This window comes from Dendrobates tinctorius, unplaced genomic scaffold (assembly GCF_039654945.1).
Source record: "Dendrobates tinctorius isolate UK_male_01 unplaced genomic scaffold, ASM3965494v1 ptg000138l, whole genome shotgun sequence".
NCBI classification, from domain to species: Eukaryota; Metazoa; Chordata; class Amphibia; order Anura; family Dendrobatidae; genus Dendrobates; species Dendrobates tinctorius.
Genome location: NW_027361806.1, coordinates 29,547,436 through 29,564,240, shown reverse-complemented (window position 1 = coordinate 29,564,240; position 16,805 = coordinate 29,547,436). Strand labels below are relative to the sequence as shown.

Here is a 16,805-nt window from a genome sequence, read left to right as displayed (position 1 = left end):
TGTCAGATATTATTCCCCAGTGTCAGATATTATTCCCCAGTATCAGATATTATTCCCCTATCAGATATTGTCCCCCAGTGTCAGATATTATTCCCCAGTGTCAGATATTATTCCCCAGTGTCAGATATTATTCCCCAGTATCAGATATTATTCCCCTATCAGATATTGTCCCCCAGTGTCAGATATTATTCCCCAGTGTCAGATATTATTCCCCAGTATCAGATATTTTCCCCAGTATCATAGATTATTCCCAGTATCAGATATTATTCCCCCAGTATCAGATATTATTCCCCCAGTATCAGATATTTTCCCCCAGTATCAGATATTATCCCCCCAGTGTCAGTAGAACACTACCTGGCAGTGCACAGAGTCCTGGCATCTGAGCAGAGAACAATACAAGGTGCAGCAGGGGTCAGCGCTAATGACGGAGCAGCTCGGAGCCCCCATCAGCGCGGGGTGCAGGGGCAGCTTTGCTGTAGGACAGCCCCGCACTCTCGTCCCATCCTCCCCTGTAATGTATGCAGAGCAGTGAGAGAGCGGAGTGCTGGGAGCGCTGCTCAGTCACTGGGACCAGCTCCGACACACGCAGCTCGGCTGCACTCACAGGCAAAGCCAGCCGTCCCGGGGAGCAGCCGCACCGGGAGCCCTCCTGCCCCGCCGCCCTCCAGCTCCTCACGGTGAGTGCAGCCACAGCGCGGGGGGCGCAGAGCCCCGGGGAGGGGGAACGTGGAACTTTCCTGGCGCAACTTTATGTTAATTACAGCTGAGAATTGTGACATTCACCCTGCAAGGGCACCGCATCCGGGGCAGGCATGCCAGGGGCTGCAGAGCTAGCACTCTATGTCCAGGCATGCCAGGGGCTGCAGAGCTAGCACTCTATGTCCAGGGCATGCCAGGGGCTGCAGAGCTAGCACTCTATGTCCAGGACATGCCAGGGGCTGCAGAGCTAGCACTCTATGTCCAGGACATGCCAGGGGCTGCAGAGCTAGCACTCTATGTCCAGGCATGCCAGGGGCTGCAGAGCTAGCACTCTATGTCCAGGCATGCCAGGGGCTGCAGAGCTAGCACTCTATGTCCAGGCATGCCAGGGGCTGCAGAGCTAGCACTCTATGTCCAGGCATGCCAGGGGCTGCAGAGCTAGCACTCTATGTCCAGGGCATGCCAGGCGCTGCAGAGCTAGCACTCTATGTCCAGGCATGCCAGGGGCTGCAGAGCTAGCACTCTATGTCCAGGGCATGCCAGGGGCTGCAGAGCTAGCACTCTATGTCCAGGACATGCCAGGGGCTGCAGAGCTAGCACTCTATGTCCAGGCATGCCAGGGGCTGCAGAGCTAGCACTCTATGTCCAGGACATGCCAGGGGCTGCAGAGCAAGCACTCTATGTCCAGGCATGCCAGGGGCTGCAGAGCTAGCACTCTATGTCCAGGCATGCCAGGGGCTGCAGAGCTAGCACTCTATGTCCAGGCATGCCAGGGGCTGCAGAGCTAGCACTCTATGTCCAGGGCATGCCAGGGGCTGCACAGCTAGCACTCTATGTCCAGGGCATGCCAGGGGCTGCAGAGCTAGCACTCTATGTCCAGGGCATGCCAGGGGCTGCAGAGCTAGCACTCTATGTCCAGGGCATGCCAGGGGCTGCAGAGCAAGCACTCTATGTCCAGGCATGCCAGGGGCTGCAGAGCTAGCACTCTATGTCCAGGCATGCCAGGGGCTGCAGAGCTAGCACTCTATGTCCAGGCATGCCAGGGGCTGCAGAGCTAGCACTCTATGTCCAGGGCATGCCAGGGGCTGCACAGCTAGCACTCTATGTCCAGGGCATGCCAGGGGCTGCAGAGCTAGCACTCTATGTCCAGGGCATGCCAGGGGCTGCAGAGCTAGCACTCTATGTCCAGGGCATGCCAGGGGCTGCAGAGCTAGCACTCTATGTCCAGGGCATGCCAGGCGCTGCAGAGCTAGCACTCAATGTCCGGGGCATGCATGCCAGGGGCTGCAGAGCTAGCACTCTATGTCCAGGGCATGCCAGGGGCTGCAGAGCTAGCACTCTATGTCCAGGGCATGCCAGGGGCTGCAGAGCTAGCACTCTATGTCCAGGGCATGCCAGGGGCTGCAGAGCTAGCACTCTATGTCCAGGGCATGCCAGGCGCTGCAGAGCTAGCACTCAATGTCCGGGGCATGCATGCCAGGGGCTGCAGAGCTAGCACTCTATGTCCAGGGCATGCCAGGGGCTGCAGAGCTAGCACTCAATGTCCGGGGCATGCATGCCAGGGGCTGCAGAGCTAGCACTCTATGTCCAGGGCATGCCAGGGGCTGCAGAGCTAGCACTCTATGTCCAGGGCATGCCAGGCGCTGCAGAGCTAGCACTCTATGTCCAGGCATGCCAGGGGCTGCAGAGCTAGCACTCTATGTCCAGGGCATGCCAGGGGCTGCAGAGCTTGCACTCTATGTCCAGGGCAGGCATGCCAGGCGCTGCAGAGCTAGCACTCTATGTCCAGGGCATGCCAGGGGCTGCAGAGCTAGCACTCTATGTCCAGGGCATGCATGGCGCTGCAGAGCTAGCACTCTATGTCCAGGGCATGCATGGCGCTGCAGAGCTAGCACTCTATGTCTAGGGCATGCCAGGCGCTGCAGAGCTAGCACTCTATGTCCAGGGCAGGCATGCCAGGGGCTGCAGAGCTAGCACTCTATGTCTAGGGCATGCATGCCAGGAGGTGCAGAGCTAGCACTCTATGTCCAGGGCAGGCATGCCAGGGGCTGCAGAGCTAGCACTCTATGTCTAGGGCATGCATGCCAGGAGGTGCAGAGCTAGCACTCTATGTCCAGGGCATGCATGGTGCTGCAGAGCTTGCACTCTATGTCTAGGGCATGCATGGTGCTGCAGAGCTTGCACTCTATGTCTAGGGCATGCATGGTGCTGCAGAGCTTGCACTCTATGTCTAGGGCATGCATGGTGCTGCAGAGCTAGCACTCTATGTCCAGGGCATGCCAGGGGCTGCAGAGCTAGCACTCTATGTCCAGGACATGCCAGGGGCTGCAGAGCTTGCACTCTATTTTCTCTCTGGAGACGATTTGCCATTATTTCCCTTGCTCGGTGCTGAGCGTTACATGCGGGGTCCCGGGGGTCGGGCGCCGCTTCTGCTCCACTTTCCGGCAGATTTCAGTCACTTCTGCCACTCTGTTGCTGTCGGTTCCGGGTCTCCATCCCAGCTGCGCCCCCACACTCAGGGGTTAATGGAGCCGGTGCAGGTTTGTTGCCTCTTCCTTCCTGCAGCTCCGGGGCTCGGGGGTCTCAGCGGGGGCTTTTCTGCCGATTGTTGTCCCGTCTTGTAAATAAAACAAGAGGGAAGCGGATCCCGAGCTGTGAGGGTCCTACACCTTGTCCTGAGAAGGCGAGGAGGGGCAGGAAGACCCCCAGATATGGGGCCGAGGGGCAGAACAGGTCCTGGAATATGGTGGGATTGATGTGTGTGAATTTGGGGGGCCCGACGTCAGGAAGGATTGATGTGTGAGAATTTGGGGGGCCCGACGTCAGGAAGGATTGATGTGTGTGAATTTGGGGGTCCCGACATCAGGAAGGATTGATGTGTGTGAATTTGGGGGTCCCGACGTCAGGAAGGATTGATGTGTGTGAATTTGGGGGTCCCTACGTCAGGAAGGATTGATGTGTGTGAATTTGGGGGTCCCTACGTCAGGAAGGATTGATGTGTGTGAATTTGGGGGTCCCGACGTCAGGAAGGATTGATGTGTGTGAATTTGGGGGTCCCTACGTCAGGAAGGATTGATGTGTGTGAATTTGGGGGTCCCGACGTCAGGAAGGATTGATGTGTGTGAATTTGGGGGTCCCGACGTCAGGAAGGATTGATGTGTGTGAATTTGGGGGTCCCGACGTCAGGAAGGATTGATGTGTGTGAATTTGGGGGTCCCGACGTCAGGAAGGATTGATGTGTGTGAATTTGGGGGTCCCGACGTCAGGAAGGATTGATGTGTGTGAATTTGGGGGTCCCGACGTCAGGAAGGATTGATGTGTGTGAATTTGGGGGTCCCGACGTCAGGAAGGATTGATGTGTGTGAATTTGGGGGTCCCGACGTCAGGAAGGATTGATGTGTGTGAATTTGGGGGTCCCGACGTCAGGAAGGATTGATGTGTGTGAATTTGGGGGTCCCGACGTCAGGAAGGATTGATGTGTGTGAATTTGGGGGTCCCGACGTCAGGAAGGATTGATGTGTGTGAATTTGGGGGTCCCGACGTCAGGAAGGATTGATGTGTGTGAATTTGGGGGTCCCGACGTCAGGAAGGATTGATGTGTGTGAATTTGGGGGTCCCGATGTCAGGAAGGATTGATGTGTGTGAATTTGGGGGTCCCGACGTCAGAAAGGATTGATGTGTGTGAATTTGGGGGTCCCGACGTCAGAAAGGATTGATGTGTGTGAATTTGGGGGTCCCGACGTCAGAAAGGATTGATGTGTGTGAATTTGGGGGTCCCGACGTCAGGAAGGATTGATGTGTGTGAATTTGGGGGTCCCGACGTCAGGAAGGATTGATGTGTGTGAATACGGGGTTCTCATCATCAGGAAGGATTGATGTGTGTGAATTTGGGGGTCCCGACGTCAGGAAGGATTGATGTGTGTGAATACGGGGTTCTCATCATCAGGAAGGATTGGGGTCGTCGCCTCTCACCCCGTTGTTAGAACACAGAAGTGACCTCAGATCGCAGAGGATCCGCCGGTCTCTGAGCTTCGTCCTTGTCTTGTGCGGTGACACAATGTAACAGATTTCACCTCTGTGTAGAATTCACTGTTGAGAATTTGTGATTTTAGGATCCGAATTTCCTGTGTAATCTGTGTCCCGCTGTCTGGGTGCTGTGGGTATTTGGATGTGTATATATGGAAGCGTTTTTGATGTTATATTTGTGATTACTTGTGTGTCTAGATTTGTGAATTTGGGGCATAGATTTCATTGTGGGCATTTCTAGATGTATTTTTTACGTTTATGCTGTGATCCATTTTTACGTTTGGTCACTGCTCCCATTATTAGTTAAATCTTATCATTTTGTATTATTTTTGGTTCCGTTATTTCTTTGTGAAATGACATTTAAATTATCAGTAGAGAAACGCTGGAGCTGCGGGTTCAGAGTCTGCAGCGTCCGGGGCTGCGGGGCAGGGTGGGCTTTCTGGGGTTCGGGCTTCTCACTCCTCCTGTAAGCAGAGACAATGTGTTTATTCATTTTCCAGGCTTTTGCATATAATTACACGACCGCAGTAATGCAACCTGTTGTGTGTAAACGCTCTATCAACTTTATATAAACCTGTTTAAAATTCACTGGCAACGACTCAAGTGCAGAAAACCCATTAAAAGGGGAAATTTTCTTTTCCTTTAAATTTTTAAACATTTACGAACAGATTGGCGATGCCGGCTGCGGTTTTATTGCTGCCTTTGATTCTTTTACAAAGGAGACAGATTACAATGGATAAATTTTATAAAATAGAACCCTTCATCTTCCAATATAAAAGAAGACATAAAATGTTCTTGATTTTTTCCATTCTGTTCTTACACATTTCTTCTATTTTGTTATTTCATGCAATATATATATATATAATATTAGAAGCCAGACTGTAAATATATATATAATATATATATAATATTAGAAGCCAGACTGTAAATATATATATAATATATATATAATATTAGAAGCCAGACTGTAAATATATATAATATATATATATAATATTAGAAGCCAGACTGTAAATATATATAATATATATATATATAATATTAGAAGCCAGACTGTAAATATATATATATAATATTAGAAGCCAGACTGTAAATATATACCGGTATATATAAAATACTAGATGCCAGGCTGCATGCAAACATTTACAATCATCAGTCCTGGTTTTATTTATTTATTAAATATAAAGTGTTATAGAATTCTTCTAAAGTACTTTGACTTCATTAAACAATAAATGTGTGTGTATATATATACTGCTCAAGAAAAAATAAAGGGAACACTATTCCATTTGCAACAGGCTGTTTGTGTTCCCTTTATTTCTTTGAGCAGTATATATATATATAGATGCAAAAAGAGAAAATGAAATGCATACTCCCTGATAGAAACAAATCCTTCTGTATGTATATATCAGATATTATGACATAGATATGTTACTTAATATTTAGAAATAGATTTACAGCCAGATATGCGATCATGCCTTGATTTGTGCAGCGAGGAATTGTTTTTCTTTGGTGCTCATTATATATATATATTGATAGAACGCTGGATATATACATTTTTTGTACATTTTTTTAGTTCCTTCTGTGCTCTGATTTGACTCCTTGTTTAGTTCACTCACATTGCTGGTTAAGCCATCGCTTCAGAGTTTGTCTCATGCTGTGGAAAAGTATTTGATGATTTATATGGCTGCCTCTTCGATTGCTGTGTCCAAGTCTTCTTTCTCCACCATTCAGCGGGGATGTCAGCCCTTATTACTTACTATTGATCCCTTTGCAAAGTGAGAAGTGAACTAAAATTAATGTCAATCCCACTGCCCGGATCAATAGCCGGAGTTATTTTAATCTGGATTTGCACGGGGTGCTAAATTAAAAAAAATCAGCATACTAGCAGGCAGATGATGGTGTATCGGTTTCTGCCGCCCGTCTGCTTTGTCGTCTGAGGTGTTCAATGTTTAGCTCTCCCTGATTATCCTGCAATCCATATTTTTTTAATTAAGAAGGTCTGTTAGTTTTTTTCTTATTTAGGGTCCTGTGTTTCGGATGATGACATCTTGACATTCACAGTGTATTAACTATAGATTTCCATAAGGCTTGTGGTTTGTGTGCGCGGCGTCTTCTCACGGCCAGTGGGTGCCGGCACAGAACATGCTGATGGGTACAAACTCCACATTTTTACTTGTTGGAGATTTCTCACAGTCGTGTGAATTCGTCCGGAGCTTTTGTTGTTTGTTGCTCGGTCTTTAAATCGAGACAATGGGACGTTACAGTCGGAGGCTTCATTTGGGCTCCTGGTTTTGCCAGACATCAGAGAGAAATATTTTATGAGATTGAGGAGAATCTAATTCAGTTTGTTAATTTCTTGCTACAGTTTGTCCAACGTCACAATTCACAGCAATGACAAAGACGCTCTGAATTGTGATTCTGATCAGGACACATTGTATTTCCAGTAGATCCAATGAATATTCAATAGTACGGACTTCATTTGATGAGTTAAAGTATCATGAAGCTTAATGATTGTGCTGTGGAAATAACTCAGTGTGGCCCCAAAACAAAGGTTTATATCTGCTACAGAAAAAAGTCAAACTGCTGAAGGTCGGAGATTCACATCATCATCATCATCATCATCGTTCCCTTTGTCTTGGTTCCTCTCTTTTAACTTAACGTGAGAGTTATTTAAAAAATTGGAAGCGAGAAAATAAGTTAATGAGAGATATATAATCTGATAATTTAGGGTTGATGTGTGCTCGGATGCCTGCCAAACGAGGAAGCAATCTGAGGGTGTCTGCTGAGCTGCACAATTAATAGAGGTGGCATCGGAAATGCTGCAATACCCGGGGTCTGTGTCCTGAATCATACACTCACCTGACGGCCGAGGCGTGCCAGGGCAAAAGTCACCGCAAGCGTTCCATGTCCATATTATGAGGCCAGCAAAAGATGAAAAATATATGGACACATTATACACATATACATATATATTTATCATTCAATCTTTGTTTACTAAACATAAAAAAGGAACAATCATACAGTCATAAACCGTGGAGAACATTACACGTTATAGGCATACAGACAGGGCAACTTTTCAATTTCCTTAGCTCTGTCAACTTAGCACATGTATATTTATATACAGATATATGTATAGTCATGCATACATGTAAATTAAAAAAAATACACACATATATATCTATAATTATATATATACAGACATAAAAATTATATACTATCCTCTCACTTTAGATAGATATATTAATATACATATTCATGAGATATATATATATATGTATAGTTTATACCCTAGTCCATAAGCTATTGCTGACAGGATTCCCCTATGTTACCATGATGGTCCTGTTCTATATATTAATAACAAAATATATATATATTAGTAGCAATATAATATCAGTGTAGATCTAATAAAGATACCTACATATGATAAGTTAAATTTGATTATATACATATAAAATCATATAGTTATACACATTAATAAAATCATCCAGAAATCACAATTGTTGAATTATCACACATTTATAAACATGAATAATATGTATCTATTATAAATAATAACAACAACAACATTGGAGTCTTCACATTTCTGTCTCTCCTGTTGTTTCATGTGGTGCCCCTGAACATCTGGGATAGTGGACTGGGGTGGTCTGGTGTTGGGGTGGCCTGGTCTTGGGGTGGTCTGGTGTTGGGGTGGTCTGGTGTTGGGGTGGCCTGGTCTTGGGGTGGTCTGGTGTTGGGGTGGCCTGGTCTTGGGGTGGTCTGGTGTTGGGGTGGTCTGGTGTTGGGGTGGCCTGGTCTTGGGGTGGTCTGGTGTTGGGGTGGCCTGGTCTTGGGGTGGTCTGGTGTTGGGGTGGTCTGGTGTTGGGGTGGCCTGGTCTTGGGGTGGTCTGGTGTTGGGGTGGCCTGGTCTTGGGGTGGTCTGGTGTTGGGGTGGCCTGGTGTTGGGGTGGTCTGGTGTTGGGGTGGTCTGGTGTTGGGGTGGCCTGGTCTTGGGGTGGTCTGGTGTTGGGGTGGCCTGGTGTTGGGGTGGTCTGGTGTTGGGGTGGCCTGGTCTTGGGGTGGTCTGGTGTTGGGGTGGTCTGGTGTTGGGGTCGCCTGGTCTTGGGGTGGCCTAGTCTTGGGGTGGCCTGGTCTTGGGGTGGTCTGGTCTTGGGGTGGCCTGGTCTTGGGGTGGCGTTGGGGTGTCTCTTCTCTGTAGTCGTATAGTAGGAGCAGCCCTGACTTTCCTGTCCCCTGTATGACTGCCGCGGCCGGCAGCGGGGCGTTCTGTACTTTCTTGTAGGACGTTTGTTTTCCTACAGAATTTTCCCCTCTTTCGCTCTTTGGACAGTTCTGGCCTCGACCAATAAACTAATCAGGAATAGATTACTTTGTGTTTAGCTCTTTGTGCTTTATGATGTCGCCGTTTTACCAGCTCCGGGTCTCGGGGCCGAGTCCTGCTCGCTCAGTATAAACTCTTTCATCCTCACTATTAAACTTCTGCTCTTTGATTTAAAAGAAAAGGCCGCACCGCTTTATATGATAAACTTAAAAAAAGAGATGTTTTTATGGGTCTCCAAAGGGGCGAAAAGCAATCTGTTCCAGTAAGGTGTTCCTTGTGCCCCGCTGCAGCAGCGTTAACCTGCTCTGTTTACACGGCGGCTTATTAATACCTTCACTAGAAAGAAACGTGGCTGCGGGTTAACCCTTCCACGGCGGCAGCAGATTTGCCTCTTCCCAGCACCATTAGGACACAGTGTCCTCATCCCGTCTTCGGTCCCTTATCGACCTCCTGAATAATTATATTCTTTTTTTTATTTTTATTTTTAAGTCTTAAATTTGATGTAAAGTTTCAGAAATGTCCTGGTGAATTGTAGAAGAGGAGGATTACGATACAAACCAGGTCCGGTCCCGTGAACCCTCGGCGTTCTCTCGGGAGTGACGGTGGTGGAGGGGATGCAGAGACGACAGGTACAAAGTGTCGGCTCCAGATGTAGAGCCGCTGTTACCAGAACAAACAGATCATTCTGCGGCCGGGAAGAATTAGCGCTAATGCCGCCGAGGCTTCACAACGAGAGGGGAGTCGTCGCTCATTAGGGCCGGGCAGGATTTGTGTAAGGAGGAAGGTGATTTGGTTATCTTTCTTCCACCAGCTTTTATCTGCTTGTCACTTTAATCTATATCTCGGCGTGTATCTGTGCAGCAGACAATACCCCGCATGTCCTCATGATGTACAGCGTTCCCGTACACGGCGTCGCAGACCACGGGGCAACACACGACCCTCCTGCCCCTGCTAGGAGGAGACGTGGACATTTCTTCTCCATTAACAATGATTCCTAATGATAATTGTCTGCCGTGAAAGGGCAAAAACAGCCGAAAAATACGGGAACATTTATCGTTAGCGCTGGAAAATTCTCCCCACTTGGCGCTTTTTCTCGTGTGATCTTGCTGTAGGATGTCAGACGCGCGCAGGACGGCGAGGTCGCGGGCGGCCGTCACACAGGCGACCACTTCTGTTAGTCTTTATTTGTTACATTTTTATTAATTATTGCAAATATTGTTCTGTGTGCAAACAGCTAGTGTGGATGAGTGTCCGCCCGTCAGGACCCGGCCCCAAGAAAATGTTATATCTCTAGTTAGATATATGGGCAGTGCGTATATATATATATATATATATATATATATGGTGTGTACAGTGAATATATATGTATGTATAGTATATATATATATATATATATATGGTGTGTACAGTGAATATATATGTATGTATAGTATATATATATATATATATATATATATATATATAGTGTGTACAGTGTGTATATATATATATATATATATATATATATATATATGTATGGTGTGTGCAGTGTGTATATATATATATATATATATATATATATGTATGGCGTGTGCAGTGTGTATATATGTATGTATAGTGTATATATGTATGTATGGTGTGTACACTGTGTATATATATATATATATATATATATATGGTGTGTGCAGTGAGTATATATGTATGTATAGTATATATATATATATATATATATATATATATGGTGTGTACAGTGTGTATATATATATATATATATGTATGGTGTGTGCAGTGTGTATATATGTATGTATAGTGTATATATGTATGTATGGTGTGTACACTGTGTATATATATATATATATATATATGGTGTGTGCAGTGAGTATATATGTATGTATGGTGTGTGCAGTGTGTATATATGTATGTATGGTGTGTACAGTGTGTATATACCGAATATATGTATAGTGTATGTATATATATATATGTGTGTGTGTGTATATGGTGTGTACAGTGTATATATATATATATATATATGTATGGCGTGTGCAGTGTGTATATATGTATGTATAGTGTATATATGTATGTATGGTGTGTACACTGTGTATATATATATATATGGTGTGTGCAGTGAGTATATATGTATGTATGGTGTGTACAGTGTATATATATATATATATATATGTATGGCGTGTGCAGTGTGTATATATGTATGTATAGTGTGTATATGTATGTATGGTGTGTACACTGTGTATATATATATATATATATATATATATATATGGTGTGTGCAGTGTGTATATATATATATATATATATATATGTATGGCGTGTGCAGTGTGTATATATGTATGTATAGTGTATATATGTATGTATGGTGTGTACACTGTGTATATATATATATATATATATATATATATGGTGTGTGCAGTGAGTATATATGTATGTATAGTATATATATATATATATATATATATATATGGTGTGTACAGTGTGTATATATATATATATATATGTATGGTGTGTGCAGTGTGTATATATGTATGTATAGTGTATATATGTATGTATGGTGTGTACACTGTGTATATATATATATATATATATATATGGTGTGTGCAGTGAGTATATATGTATGTATGGTGTGTACAGTGTGTATATACCGAATATATGTATAGTGTATGTATATATATATATGTGTGTGTGTGTATATGGTGTGTACAGTGTATATATATATATATATATGTATGGCGTGTGCAGTGTGTATATATGTATGTATAGTGTATATATGTATGTATGGTGTGTACACTGTGTATATATATATATATATGGTGTGTGCAGTGAGTATATATGTATGTATGGTGTGTGCAGTGTGTATATACCGAATATATGTATAGTGTATGTATATATATATATATGTGTGTGTGTGTATATGGTGTGTACAGTGTATATATATATATATATATAGTGTGTGTACAATGTGTGGATATAAATTGATATATAGAGTGCTCAGTGTGCATATATATATTATGTATGAATATATCTGTATGGTGTGCTGTGCATATATATTTCTGAAGTTTATACAGTGTTTGTATTTTGTGTCTGCTCAGTGTGACATATATCTATAGGTGTACATAGATGTTATGGGTATACATATATATGTCATGTGTGGACAGATTTGTAAGGGTGTATATCTATTTTGCGGGTATACATATATTTATGGGTGTACATATAGCTACGGCTGTACATATATTTCTGGGTATACATTTAGTTCCGGCTGTACATATATTTCTGGGTATACATTTAGTTCCGGGTGTACATGTATTTCTGGTTTCCCCGGCAGCTTTTCTTACGGCATTATTGTATTTTATAGGATGTTTTTATTTGCACAGTAGAATAATGAACGTTTCGCAGCACAAGTCTGTGCACCCCGGTGTATCACGTTGTGTATGTCACAGTGTATGTCGCTGTGTATCTCGCTCTGTGTGTCACAGTGTGTCGCAGTGTGTGTTGCTGTGTATCTCGCTGTGTGTCGCAGTGTATGTCGCTGTTTGTGTCGCAGTGTATATTGTTGTGTATCTCACTGTGCATGTCGCAGTGTATGTTGCTGTGTCACAGTGTATGTCACTGTGTGTCGCAGTGTATGTTGCTGTGTCACAGTGTATGTCGCTGTGTGTCGCACTGTATGTTGCAGTGTATGTTGCTGTGTGTGTCGCAGTATATGTCGCTGTGTGTCGCAGTGTATATTGCTGTGTGTCGCAGTGTATGTCGCTGTGTGTCGCAGTGTATATTGCTGTGTGTCGCACTGTATGTCGCAGTGTATGTTGCTGTGTGTCGCACTGTATGTCGCAGTGTATGTTGCTGTGTGTGTCGCAGTATATGTCGCTGTGTGTCGCAGTGTATATTGCTGTGTGTCGCAGTGTATGTCGCTGTGTGTCGCAGTGTGTGTCGCAATGTGTGTCGCAGTGTATGTCGCTGTGTGTGTCGCTGTGTATGTCGCAGTGTGTGTCGCTGTGTATGTCGCAGTGTGTGTAGCTGTGCGTGTCGCAGTGTGTCGTAGTGTGTGTAGCTGTGCGTGTCGCAGTGTGTCGCAGAGTGTTGCTGTGCATGTTGCACTGTATGTCGCTGTGTATGTCGCAGTGTGTGTAGCTGTGCGTGTCGCAATGTGTGTCGCAGTGTGTGTCGCTGTGTCGCAGTGTATGTCGCAGTGTGTCGCTGTGTATGTCGCAGTGTGTGTAGCTGTGCATGTCGCAGTGTGTCGCAGTGTATGTCGCTGTGTGTGTAGCTGTGCGTGTCGCAGAGTGTCGCTGTGCATGTTGCAGTGTATGTCGCTGTGTGTGTCGCAGTGTGTGTAGCTGTGCATGTCGCTGTGTGTCGCAGTGTGTGTAGCTGTGCATGTCGCAGTGTGTGTCGCAGAGTGTCGCTGTGCATGTCGCAGTGTATGTCGCTGTGTGTGTCGCAGTGTGTGTAGCAGTGCATGTCGCAGTGTGTTGCAGTGTGTGTAGCAGTGCATGTCTCAGTGTGTGTCGCAGTGTATGTCGCTGTGTGTGTAGCAGTGTGTGTTGCAGTGTGTGTGGCTGTGCATGTCGCTGTGTGTCGCAGTGTGTGTCGCAGTGTGTGTTGCTGTGTATCTCGCTGTGTGTCGCAGTGTATGTCGCTGTTTGTGTCGCAGTGTATATTGTTGTGTATCTCACTGTGCATGTCGCAGTGTATGTCGCTGTGTGTCGCAGTGTATGTTGCTGTGTCACAGTGTATGTCGCTGTGTGTCGCACTGTATGTTGCAGTGTATGTTGCTGTGTGTGTCGCAGTATATGTCGCTGTGTGTCGCAGTGTATATTGCTGTGTGTCGCAGTGTATGTCGCTGTGTGTCGCAGTGTGTGTCGCAATGTGTGTCGCAGTGTATGTCGCTGTGTGTGTTGCTGTGTGTCGCTGTGTGTGTCGCTGTGTGTTGCAGTGTATGTCGCAGTGTGTGTCGCTGTGTATGTCGCAGTGTGTGTAGCTGTGCGTGTCGCAGTGTGTCGTAGTGTGTGTAGCTGTGCGTGTCGCAGTGTGTCGCAGAGTGTTGCTGTGCATGTTGCAGTGTATGTCGCTGTGTATGTCGCAGTGTGTGTAGCTGTGCGTGTCGCAATGTGTGTCGCAGTGTGTGTCGCTGTGTCGCAGTGTATGTCGCAGTGTGTCGCTGTGTATGTCGCAGTGTGTGTAGCTGTGCATGTCGCAGTGTGTCGCAGTGTATGTCGCTGTGTGTGTAGCTGTGCGTGTCGCAGAGTGTCACTGTGCATGTTGCAATGTATGTCGCTGTGTGTCGCAGTGTGTGTAGCTGTGCATGTCGCTGTGTGTCGCAGTGTGTGTAGCTGTGCATGTCGCAGTGTGTCGCTGTGTGTCGCAGTGTGTGTCGCAGAGTGTCGCTGTGCATGTCGCAGTGTATGTCGCTGTGTGTGTCGCAGTGTGTGTAGCAGTGCATGTCGCAGTGTGTTGCAGTGTGTGTAGCAGTGCATGTCTCAGTGTGTGTCGCAGTGTGTCGCAGTGTATGTCGCTGTGTGTGTAGCAGTGTGTGTTGCAGTGTGTGTGGCTGTGCATGTCGCTGTGTGTCGCAGTGTGTGTCGCTGTGTGTCGCAGTGCATGTCGCAGTGCGTGTTGCAGTGTATGTCGCAGTGTGTGTCGCAGTGTGTGTAGCAGTGTGTGTTGCAGTGTGTGTAGCTGTGCGTCGCAGTGTGTCGCAGTGTGTGTCGCTGTGTGTCGCAGTGCATGTCGCAGTGCGTGTCGCAGTGCGTGTCGCAGTGTTTGTCGCAGTGTGTGTAGCAGTGCATGTCGCAGTGTTTGTCGCAGTGTGTAGCTGTGTGTTGCAGTGTGTGTAGCAGTGCATGTCGCAGTGCGTGTTGCTGTGCATGTCGCAGTGTGTAGCAGTGTGTGTTGCAGTGTGTGTAGCTGTGCGTGTCGCAGTGTGTGTCGCTGTGTGTCGCAGTGCATGTCGCAGTGCGTGTCGCAGTGCGTGTCGCAGTGTGTGTCGCAGTGCGTGTCGCAGTGTTTGTCGCAGTGTGTGTAGCAGTGCATGTCGCAGTGTGTAGCTGTGTGTTGCAGTGTGTGTAGCAGTGCATGTCGCAGTGTGTGTTGCTGTGCATGTCGCAGTGCATGTCGCAGTGTGTCGCAGTGCATGTCGCAGTGCGTCTCGCAGTGTGTGTCGCAGTGTGTGTCGCAGTGTGTGTCGCAGTGTGTGTAGCAGTGCATGTCGCAGTGTGTGTTGCTGTGCATGTCGCTGTGTGTGTCGCAGTGCGTGTCGCAGTGTGTGTCGCAGTGTGTGTTACTGTGAGCTCCAGCTGCTTTTCTCCCAGTGTTCGGGCTGTGAATGTGGCCGATAATCTGGATAATTGCTGTGTATAGGGGAATCAGTGGCTAAATGGCACTAACACAAACAATAATTATGTATTGATTTTTGCACGTAACGCTCAGGGCTCACGTCTTTCTTTCACTTTCTTGTTGTGTCGACGCAGGATTCACAGGGAAGAAATGAAGTGACGTTTCCGGCTTGGCGTGAAGATCCCATCGCCTCAGCCTCTAGAGGAATTTTTACCGAAACTCTCGATTTGGCCAGAACCAAAGTGTCAGAGATGGATCTGCACCGAGCCGCTTTTAAGATGGAGAACACTTCTTTCCTGCCTAATCCGCTGGCGTCTCCCGCGTTGATGGTGCTGGCTTCTACTGCTGAGGCCAGTCGTGACGCCTCCATACCTTGCCAGCAGCCGCGACCTTTTGGGGTGCCTGTATCAGTGGACAAAGAAGTGCACATTCCTTTTACCAATGGCTCGTACACCTTCACCTCGATGTACCACAGACAAGGCGGTGTCCCCGGAGCCTTTTCTAACCGTGACTTTCCACCTTCTCTTCTCCACCTCCATCCTCAGTTTGCCCCTCCAAACTTAGACTGTTCCCCAATCAGCATGCTGAATCACAGCGGTGTGGGCGCCTTCCGGCCTTTCACTTCCCCAGAGGAGCGTGAGAGCTATCAGTCAGCATTTACCCCGGCCAAACGCCTCAAGAGCTGCCATGATACGGAATCTCCGCACCTGCGCTTCTCTGATGCCGATGGAAAAGAGTATGAGTTTGGGGCGCAAATCCCGACAGGTTCCCCCGGGGGGCTTAAAGTGGACGATGCTGGGAAGAAACTGTTTGCCGTGTCCGGTCTGATATCGGACAGAGAGACGTCGTCGAGCCCGGAGGACCGGAATGAGCGGTGTAAGTGTTCCCAGACATTCTTACAACATTGTATCTCCATTGTGTAGAGTGTGTTGTGTCCATGGATGACTCGTGTAATGACAGGAGCCTGTACAGAGGCCGCTACTGCACGTGTCTGCTGTGGAGGAATCTGTCCACGTCTCGCTGCTCGGGCAGCTGACAGTTCAGTCTCCTAGCGCCATTTGTACTGATAGTAAAGCTGTAATATATCAGATAGTAGCTAAAATGCAAACCCGAAATATCCAAGTGTTATCCTGAAAGCCCATAGATTCTGGGCGCGACAACCATCGCTGCGGCCGCGTCTTCACACGGCGAGTCTCCATCCAGTACCCAAATTGTTAAATGTGAATGAGCTAGAATGTGTGCGACCCCCGCGCAGCTCGCTGCTGTCTGACCTTGCCCGTATTACGGCGTCTGCTGTGACGCAGCTCGGTTGCAGCATCGATGGCGGGTGATTTTTTATTTTGCATAATTGGCCTTCTTAACCTTGCATTCGCCGCAAAAAAATAATTGGATTATTGTAGATATAAATGGTCCTCAGCGCCACTGTGGCTGAAGCCGC

At 46.8% G+C, this 16,805-nt stretch overlaps 1 protein-coding gene across 2 annotated transcripts in view; it reads left to right on the top strand.

Annotated features, from left to right (window-relative positions):
- Positions 1-584: 584 nt before the first annotated feature.
- RNF220 (ring finger protein 220) overlaps positions 585-16,805 on the top strand; it is a 340,908-nt gene continuing 324,687 nt past the window's right edge. Inside the window, exons 1-2 of one of the 2 annotated variants that reach the window (XM_073544949.1) lie at positions 585-677; positions 15,502-16,243. In XM_073544949.1, coding sequence (XP_073401050.1) covers positions 15,619-16,243 — 625 coding nt within the window. In that variant the 5' untranslated portion in view covers positions 585-677; positions 15,502-15,618. The remainder of the gene's footprint in view (positions 678-15,501; positions 16,244-16,805) is intronic. The other variant, XM_073544947.1, reaches the window with a different exon arrangement.